General features: G+C 35.7%; 1 protein-coding gene across 8 annotated transcripts in view; it reads left to right on the top strand.

Annotated features, from left to right (window-relative positions):
- Positions 1-10,737, top strand: part of PHF3 (PHD finger protein 3) — an 80,449-nt gene that overhangs the window by 36,805 nt on the left and 32,907 nt on the right. For 6 of the 8 annotated variants that reach the window (XM_006756837.2, XM_006756836.2, XM_015559478.1 and 3 more), the window contains one exon: positions 4,652-6,428. In XM_006756837.2, the coding sequence (XP_006756900.2) occupies positions 4,652-6,428 (1,777 nt within the window). Of the gene's footprint in view, positions 1-4,651; positions 6,449-6,497; positions 6,608-6,916; positions 7,136-10,737 lie in introns of those variants that run through there. The other 2 variants (XM_015559481.1, XM_015559482.1) reach the window with 2 other exon arrangements.

Genomic DNA, 10,737 nt, shown 5'->3' with positions numbered 1-10,737 from the left:
AAAAAACGCCCCAACTCCCCAGTTGGCCCTGCTCTGAGCCTGACCAGGGGCTCCACCTAGGGATTAGGACTGCCCTCTTCCACCCAGGAGCAGGCCTAAGCCATCAGGTCGTTATCTCCTGAGGGGTCCCAGACTGTGAGAGGTTACAGGCCAGGCTGAGGGCCCCCCCAACCCCCCAGTGCACAAATTTTTGTGCACCGGGCCTCTAGTATATATATAAAAGCCTAAGCAACCATTAAGACCGAACAACTGGAATGACCGAAACAACTGGTCAACCAGTTGCTATGATGCGCACTGACCACCGGGGGCAGATGCTCAACACAGGAGCTGCCTCCTGGTGGTCAGTGCCCTCCCACAGCCAACCAGCAGGCCCTGCTCAGCAGGTGGCAGGACTGGGTGAGACAGCCCTGTTAGGCCTGATTGCTGGGCAGGCCTAGGCACCCCACCCATGCACGAAATTCATGCACGGGGCCTCTAGTTCTAAAATATTAGATAGCAGGGACTAGGCTTTCCATTTTCTTTATCTTGCCTACTTTTCACCTCAGTCTTTTTCCTCTATTTGCTAAAGTTTTCTCATATTTGTCCTTCAACTTTTTCATTAAGATTTGCATTTATAATTTGTGAATGTTCTGTTTTTTTTTCCTTTGGGAATAGTCTTTCTGTAGCATTTTAGTCTTGTTTCATCCATGCTGTATTTTGTTTTCTTTTGTAAGGTACTTACAGTGTTTTAAAAAGTTTTTTGTCTTTTTTTTCGTAGTTTCATTTTTTTCCATGTTGTCATTTTTGTCTTTCTTGTTAGAGACATGTCTGATCTTGATTGTTTGGTCATGATTAGGAGTAGGGAACTAAAATTGTATGGAACCTTTTAATGTGTAGATTGGGTTTTGTTAACTCTGAGTATTTCTGTATGGTGATGTGGCTGTGTTGTTTTTTTGAGAAATCCTAATGTCAGAATTTAAGTTATTCCCCTTAGGCTCATTAGATTGCCTATATATTATGGGAGTTCTTGAGGGAAGTTGACTGGGATGTATCACATTTCAGTATATGCACATTCACTTAATCTCACAAATTTCAGTGTACTTGACTCTTCAGTTCTTATCTGTGACTGATGTTCCTTAGCCTAGAAACTCTTGTTTTACACTCTCCACAGACTAAATCTTTCAGTGTTGGATTAGGACTAGGCAAGGGAAGTTGCCCAAACAGATGGAGTCTGGGAAAGGAATGTAGGGATCTAACTACTTCTTTAATAGCTTTCTACTTATCCTAATTTTAACCACCTTCCTTCATCCCCACATTAGAATCATCTAAGGTCACCAATTCCTAAGCCTTTTGAGGTGTTAATAGTATTAGTTTTTGCCAGCACTGTCAACTGTTAGTGTTGGTCTTATTTTGGACTTCTCAGTTCATTAGTTCCTTCTCTCTCTCTTTTTTTTTAAATATATTTTATTGATTTCTTACAGAGAAGAAGGCAAAGGGATAGAGAGTTAGAAACATCGATCAGCTGCCTCCTACACACTCCCCATTGGGTATGTGCCTGCAACCAAGGTACATGCCCTTGACCGGAATCGAACCTGGGACCCTTGAGTCCCCAGGCCGAAGCTCTATCCATTGAGCCAAACCAGTTAGGGCCGTTCCTTCTTTTTTTTATTTTTTAGAGCTGAGGTTTTTATTTTTTTTAATTAAATTAAATTTTTTTATTGATTTTAGGAAAGAAAAGGGAGATAGAAACATCAATGATGAGAGAGAATTCATTGATTGGCTGCCTCCTGCGTGCCCCCTACTGGGGATTGTGCCCCTGACCGGAATTGAACTTGGGATCCTTAAGTCCGCAGGCCATGCTCTATCCACTGAGCCAAACGGTTAGGTCAGTTCCTTCTTAAAAAAAAAATTTATATATATATACACACACACACACACACATAGATAGATAGATAGATAGATAGATAGATACATAGATAGATAGATAGATAGATAGATAGATAGATAGATGATAGAGAGATAGAAACATCAATGATGAGAATCATTGATCAGCTGCCTCCTGCATGCCCTTGACTGAGGGTGGAGCCCACAACCCGGGCATGTGACATGACTGGGATTCAAACCTTGACCTCCTGGTTCATGGATTGATGCACATCAGCTGGGTCATTAGTAGCTTCTTGATCATCCTTGTTTGGCTTCCAAACTGTCAGTTTTCTTTTCTGTTACTTCCTTTTAGATTTATGTCTTTTTATAGCTTTAGTGGGGTTTTGAAAAGTGGATTGACTTAGATGCATATATTTACTTTGTCATCTTTTTCTCAATTTATATTTTTAATCAGTTGTTTGGTATATACTTGTGACTTTGAGAAATGAAAAGAATAGAATGCATATTATAGACAAATTTTTGGCCTGTACAGCTAGGCTTCATACTAAGGCAGTTGATATTTAGAGGAGAAAAAGGGACTTTTTACCCTTTGCTCAATAAATCAATTACTATTGCAAAACCATTTTTAAAAAAATATATTTTTATTGATTTCAGAGAGGAAGGCAGAGAGAGAGAGAGAAACATCAATGATGAGAGAGAGAATCATTCATCGGCTGCCTCCTGCACGCCCCCTACTGGGGATTGAGCCTACAACCTGGGCATGTGCCCTTGACCAGAATCAAAACCGGGACTCTTCAGTCCGCTCTATCCACTGAGCCAAACCACTAGGGCCAATTTTTTAAAACTTTATCTGAATACCTTCTCAGTTAAATATGCTATTCATTTATCATTTTTAGCAACCACTTAGGTCAGGGGTCCTCAAACTTTTTAAACAGGAGCCAGTTCACTGTCCCTCAGACCATTGGAGGGCCGGACTATAGTTTAAAAAAAAAACTATGAACAAATTCCTATGCACACTGCACATATCTTATTTTGAAGTAAAAAAACAAAACGGGAACAAATACAATATTTGTATTTGCATGTGGCCCGTGGGCCGTAGTTTGAGGACCCCTGACTTAGGTAATGGATGTTAAACATTCTTCATTTATTTTATGTCAGAGCAGGTGAATAAAATAGAGCTGTAAATAATTACAAGCTGTCTTCAAAGCTTTACAAATTATCTAAATACTAATAACCAGCCATTAAAATTTTAGTTATTTAACAGTATTATATAGTTGAACATGTGATAAACAGTTCATAATCCACTAAGAAAAAACTTGAGTGCTTAACCTAATGACCAAATATTATAGATTTGGATGACCATATAATTTTTTGTCCAAGCTGGGGCACTTAAGAGTGAAAGGGTATGCTCTGACATGGGACTGTTATAGACAGATAGGGACATTTATATTTTAAGAGTCCCACAGTTTAGTGATGAATGACAAATTAGGAAAGTGTTCTAAATATGGGTGCATAGTAGGATTTTGCGTTAAAAGGAAGGGGAATTTAAAAAAAGCTGATAGTGTTTAGTTATACAGAGTTGATTCAGAAGTATAGGATATGCATAGGTTTGGAAATAGCTTTTTATTTTATAGTTTAGTTTCTGCGTTGTTTTTTCTTTTTAACTTAGTGAATTACTTAGCTTTCTCTTTTTCCAGTATTTTTTTTTCTTTCCCACACTTTTATGTTTCTCCTTCCCATAGATAAAATATACAGAGGGAAAGAAGGAAAATTAATAGAAGGTTTATTCAATTATTTTCATACTCTTCATTTTCTTTTATGATACATTTTCTTGGCTTAAGTGTTTTTCATTGTAATTTTTCTTTCTGTTGATCTTATACTTTAGTCTAGTATATACTTCATTTCCTCTTTTAGGAATAGCTTGGATGCTAAAATGGTAATATAAGTGAAACACATTCAAAAAGAATTTGAGTTCTTTTGAAGTTGTGCTTTAAAACACAGAGCTTGTTTGTAATAGGTAGTTTAGTTCATTTTATTGGTAGTTGAACTTTTGTTTGGGTTTTATGTATTTAAAAATATTTAATGTTTAAAATGGTATGGCAGCCTTGCTTTAGGATGGGTATTGATGTAAATGAAACTTTTTAAACTTATTTTACTCCCAGCTTATTTCTTTTTATTTTTTCCTTTATTGATTAAGGTATTACATATGTGTCCTTATCCACCCATTGCGCGCTCCTCCCCTCCCCCCAGCTTATTTCTGATCGAAAAGAGACTTGGTTTAAAAAAAAAAAAAAAAAGAGCCCTAGCTGGTTTGACTTAGTGGATTGAGGGGTCGGCCTGTGGACTAAAGGGTCCTGGGTTCGATTCCAATCAAGGGCACATGCCCGGGTTGCTGGCTCGATCCCCAGTAGGGGGCGTGCAAGAGGCAGCCGATCAATGGTTCTCTCTCATCATTAATGTTTCTATCCTTCTCCCTTATTCTCTGAAATCAATAAAAATATATTTAAAAAAAGAGATGATGAAAACATTTGTCTTATAATAAGGTATAATAGTCTAAACTTTAGGTTTCCCCCCCTGCCAGAATTTATAGAACTTTGATAAATATAAAATTTAACATATGTATGTATATATCTAAAAATCACCATCATGAGTAACTGTTCAGGACATTTTCGTTGAAATATGATACATTTTGTAGCTCAGAATAAAGAAGTGTATATTCTAAATTGTATTGAAATAAAAACACATGGCAAAATAGCTAAGTTATTTTTATTTTTTTCCCTTGTGATAGAACAAGTAAGAAGTTTGCGACAAAGCACTATTGCCAAGCGTTCAAATGCAGCACCTTTAAATAGCACAAAAAAAGCACCTGTGAAGACTGTATCTGCCCCTAAAGTGGGGGGGAAACAACCAGAAAGGTGTCAGATAAAAGAAGAAGCCTGTACATCACCGAAACCTGAATATCATAAAGAGAGCAGAAGGGGCAGTCGGCATCTTGAACAAACTGAAGTATCGGAAGTATCAGTGTCTTCAAGTCACTCTTCAGTGTCATCTTGTCTTGAAATGAAGGATGAAGTTGGATTAGATTCTAAGCAGAAGTGTAATAATCAGGAAAAAGCAAATGTGCCATCTCATGAATTAAATTGTCCACTCCTTTCAGAGACTTGTGATAATATTGAAGAAAAGAAAAACGAAGCTCTGGTGGAATGTAAAATCAAGACTGTTAGTAGCCCATTGTTTACATTTTCAGATAAAGAAGAACATGAACAGAATGATTCTATTTCAGATAAAGTGGATGAGACTATTGTTGAAGAAATGAGTACAAAGGTTGAACAAGAGTCAAAGGAAATGGTCAAATTATCCCTTGAAGGTGACCAAATTGTTGAGGAAACAGAATCTGCTGCTGCTCTCTGTGGTGATGCTTCTTGTACAAATCCAAATAAGACCGAAAAGAACCTTGTAGGTTTGTCTAGCACTGTGGATGAAGTAAATGAATGCCATTTGGAATTGAAGAATACGATGGAATTTGATCAAGCTAAGAACTCTCTTCATAGAAATGAACTAGAACCATTGGGTTATTGTAAAGACATAGAGTCTAATCATAAACAGTTAGAGAGCACTGAATTTAACAAATCAAACTTTAATGAGGTGGTTACTAGTGCTTTTGAACCAGAGTGTAATATTGTAGAAAATGCTGTTTGTGATGTGCCTGACCAAAATTTAAAACAGTTGAATATTGTTGAAAGTATTGAAATGGAGTCTCATGAAACAGCAACCCTTCAGGATGACAGAAACAGCCCATCAAATAGTGTTTCTTGCTTAGAGTCAAAAAACATAAAATCCAAACACACAAAACCTGTAATTCACTCTAAGCAAAGCATGAGCACAGATACTTTGAAAAAAATTATTGCAGCAAAGCATGAATTAACGCATAATAAAACTAAAGCTAGTGTCAAAAGTGTGAAACGGAATGCCTATGAACTAGAATCTCAGCAAAATTTTCATAGGCCAGTGAAAGTGAGAAAAAAACAAGTTGATAAGCATTCAAAGATTCAGAGTTGCAATTCTGGGGCTAAGTCTGTGAAAAATCAAGCTCATTCTAATTCGAAAAAAACACAAGATCAAAATTTAGTACAGATTTCCAAACCTGTAACACATTGGTTGAGTGATAAGCCTCATGATCAGCCTGGTTGCTCTAAAGAACCTCATCATCCTGCACAAACTGGACATCTATTACCTTCCTGCCAGAAACAGTGCCAGAAGCCCCAACAGCTGGCTCCAGCAGTAAAAACCAATAGTCATGTGAAGGAAGAGTTTGAACCAGCAAGTGGTGCAGAGCATTTTAAGGAGGAGGATAAACTGAAACAAAAAAAACCTGAGAAGAACCTACAACCCCGCCAAAGAAGAAGCAGCAAAAGTTTTTCTTTGGATGAGCCACCATTGTTCATTCCAGATAACATAGCTACCATAAAAAAAGAAGGCTCAGATCATAGCTCTTCATTTGAAAGCAAATATATGTGGACTCCCAGCAAGCAGTGTGGGTTTTGCAAAAAACCCCATGGCAACAGGTGTGTGTGTGTGTGTGTGTGTGTGTGTGTGTGTGTGTGTGTGTGTGTGTGTGTGAGAGAGAGAGAGAGAGAGAGAGAGAGAGAGAGAGATATGTGTGATGTGTACATTGAAGAGAAATTCCTTTTTTAGTGTGGGATTAGTGTGAACATTTTAATAGAAAGAAATTAACATACAAAGACTTTTGCAGAAAAAAAAAACCCTCATCAATCCTGGATTAGTGATAGGAAGATGGAGCCACTGAATTTGCAAATATATTATCTTAGCACATTTTAAAAAGTATAACATGACCAGCAGTCGGTATATGTGGAAATGTTCCATCATTGTAACCAGTTGGTTTAATTTAGTCATTACATACAGAGAAACAAATTTTTTCTGCTAATCAGAAAATGGTTACACTGCCTTGGGTCTCTATATATTTTATTTGGCTTGAGAAAAATTAGTAATAAAGTGTGAAGGTCATAATGGAAATTCTATGTTTCTTTTGAAGGTTTGGGGAGAGGGGGTTAAACGAAGCACACTATAACTTCAACTACTTCATAACTATCAAACTTAACCTTGGAGTGAAATTTGATAGCTAAAACAACTGCTATATTACCCAGGTGAATTTTATATGTATCATGGAATGGAGTGAAAACATTTATTAGTTTCTTTTTTGGAAAATTTTAGTGATTTGGAGGATTTCTTGTGAATTCTGATCTTTTAAGAAATGATTTTTAACACTGTCCTTTGGTCCCATATATTTTATTTGCTAGTTTTTTAAGAAAGGAAAACAAGAAGTGAAGTGGATATTGCAGCTACAAGATTATCCTGTTCAAGTGTTCAGATTGCTGTTGGGACTTCTATCAACATTGATAATGATAAAAGAACATTAAAACTTGCACATTGTAATGTTCTCCTTACTCATGAAAGTAAATGTTATAATGACTTTCACAGCACTATCAGATTACATAAGTGAAACTATTTAGGGGGGACCTTTTAGTAAAGTTTGTTGTACATTATTTTAGTGTGGGAAAATGTGGTTGGGGAGAGTGTGTGGGTAGTTTTGGGGTTATTCCTGTAAAACAAGTTTATGTCAAAGGGCTTCTTCATTGTTGATTCAGCCTGTGACCTATTTTTAGTGTGATTGGTTATTTATTTTATAACAACATATTTCAGTTTTTCAAAGTTGTGACTTGTTTGAAGGTAGTGCTACATTTGCCCTCACTTATATCTTTATGCTTTTTTTCTTTTTTTAACTTAAAACACTTTATTCAAATATTCTAAAGTGGGCCTGTTGAATTTTCAGGTCTAAGAGAATTCGGGGCTGGAAGGTACATGTAAGTGCTCTTTTATGCCAGCCCCTTTTTCTTTCTTCCAGAATCTTCTATGAACTATCCCAGTGACATGTGGTCAGAGGAATAGAATCGGAGTCTTAGAGTGAATGACTTTCTAAAATGAAACTTTGGCCTAGAGTTGGAAGCCAGGTTAAGGATGTTATTATGTAACTTTTTTTGCAGATAAAAGTTCTGTTCTGATGATAGGTCCTTAGTAGTTTTGCTCAGGCTTTTAAATGATGACTGTCACTTTATCAACATCAACATTTATTTTCCTAAAGTGAAGATTAAGTGTTAAGTCCCACTTTTTTTTTTTATTATTGAGAGCTGCCTTTTGGATCTACTCTATAAGATCTAGAATTTCTTTGCTTCAGTCTGGAAAATGACAGTATAGGGATTTTGAGTTCATCCTATGTAATTTATATGAATAATAACATTGGAAACAGTCTTGGAAGAACCATCACACATTACTTCAATTTTGTGAATAAAGAACCCTAAATAAATGATTGGTTTTTTTCTTTACATATTAACTAGCCTGCACTACTTTGACACATTGTGCTTGTATATATTGAGGTTACTCAAAGAATGTACCAGTCATGCAGCATGTAATTTTCTTTAATTCATGCATAAGAATATGAATTAGGAAGGGCATATTTGGAAATAATTTTCATCTTTTTCATTTCACGCACTAGCCCATTGAAAACTATTTGCTAATATGACATTTTCTAGCACTTAAGACAGACAGCTTTGCTTCTGTAAAGACTATTTTAATAAGTCTTACACATTTTACATGTATTCCAATAGAGGTTAGCTTCTTGAATGTGTTCCCAGTGAAAATTATGTTTTTAAATAAATTTGTTCATGGTATGGCCAAATGTAATATTTGACCCTAAGCAGCTAGTATACATGTCCTACAGACAGTAAATATTGACTCGTAACAATTGACACATCATACTGGCCTGTTTTTTTATTTATTTGTTTATATTTTAGATTCTGTTTTCTTGATTCAGCCATACAACAGTGTGCACATTATTTTAAAAACCAGTTTATTTCTCATTTAAAAAAAATTAATGTCACTTTTGAACTACTTGTAAACAAGCCAGCTAGTGTTTCAGAAGGAACAGATAGTTTTTTCATACTACCTTGTAGTTATTAGTTGTCCTGAAAACATTTGCATCTTTATATTACAATTTCTTGTTCAGTTATAGAAGATTAGTTTATTGGATGAAATCTAAAACAAATTTTAGCTGAATGGATTCAAAGCTTTACAATCAAAGCAAACTTTTCTGAGAAGGAAATTTTCGCCTAGAATAAATAATTCTGGGTTTTTTCTTTTCAGGACTTTAAGAGTTTGAAAAGTATTTTTCTCTGCAGATAAGGTTGTTAGTGACAAAAACAGGATTAAAGTTTATGTGGAATTGAACCCTTTTATTTTAGAAAAGAATGAGTGTATATACATTCACAGTAATGCCTAGATTTGCCACTTAACAGAACTGAAGGCCCATCTTGTAACAATTACATTGTCAGTGAATTAATGACATGAATTTGTTAAGAATAGGAGTTCAGTGTTGCCTCTGGGGCTTACTTTGAAAAAACTTGAAAATTTTCTAAAAATATATTTTGGCTTATGCCAAAAAGATTAGAATATTAAATTAGTTTCTAATTATAGTGGATCTCATTTAATTTTTTTTAATTTTTATTTAAAATTTTGTGTATGAACCTATAATAGAACAAAAATATTTCCAGACTCTTCAATTTAATTGATACATGCTGACTTGGTCCCCTTAATTAATCCAGAGCTAAACTACACACCATATATACATATACATATACATATACATACACAAATATATATATATATATATATGTGATTTCAGTGAAAGTTAACATCCAGGTTGTAGAATTATTTTGTTAAGCCTCACTGGAGGATATTTTTTTCCATGATTTGGAAAAAAATCCAAATAGAGAGTGGAAGGGAGGGAGAGAAACATCAATGTGAGAGGTACATTGGTTGCCTCCCACATGCGCCCCAAATGGGGCCAGGGATAGAGCCTGTGACCCTTCAGTTCAATGGCCAATACTCTAACCACTGGGCAAAGCTGGCTAGGGCCCAGGTTGTAGTCTTTTAAGTGATTTTTACCTAGTAGTAACCAGATCAAGGACAGCAGAAAATGAGTAACCCTGTTAGCAGTGTGATACATACCCCCCTCCCCCCATGAGAAATAATACAAAAAGGGAAGAAAATATATAATCTTAACCTTTCTGGTCATAATGTATAGGTTTTAAAGCACTGTCTTACTCTGACAATGCAAATAAAGGGAAATCCCCATTAGCTTTCCTTTAATATTTCAAAGACACTGTTTTCAAGCAATAGCAACTTTGCAATGTGAATAGAACTTTAAAGCATCTGTATTCAATTTATTTTTCTATTGGCTGCAAGTTTTTATAATTGAAACATGGACCCATCTAAAATGTCCCCACACCTAAAGAAACAATTTCTGTATTGTAAACTAACCATGTTGTTTTAAAGCTTATATAATAGGGTTATGAATCCAAAACATTCTAGTTTTTGTTTTTACATAAGGCACGAGATTTTTTGTTTTTTCCTCCTAAACCAAATGATCATTGGGGAAATGGTGACATAAAGCCAGCACAGTTAGGGTAAAGAATGGTGAATTATAGACTTGAAGTCTTGGTTTCCTTCATGCACAGTAGTAGCTTGGTATACAGTAGAAAGGCACAGAACAAGAGTGCTGCTATTGAGGAATGAGAGATTTGGGATAACTTTTCAGGATACCATGTAAAGCATGAACCTCTTATGATTTTTGTATTCCCAATATTAAAACAGAACCTCTGGTGTATTTAGGGAGAGTTGGGCATGTAACTGTGTTTTACCTTTAATATCTTCCTATTGGACCACAATTTTTTATTTTTATTAAATCTATTGTTCAGGCTATTACAGTTATTCCTCCCCGCACCCCCCCCATAGCTTCCC

Source organism: Myotis davidii, unplaced genomic scaffold (genome assembly GCF_000327345.1).
Source record: "Myotis davidii unplaced genomic scaffold, ASM32734v1 scaffold334, whole genome shotgun sequence".
NCBI classification, from domain to species: domain Eukaryota; kingdom Metazoa; phylum Chordata; class Mammalia; order Chiroptera; family Vespertilionidae; genus Myotis; species Myotis davidii.
The sequence above is the reverse complement of the archived record's forward strand: the minus strand, read 5'-3'. Positions and strand labels throughout refer to the sequence as shown.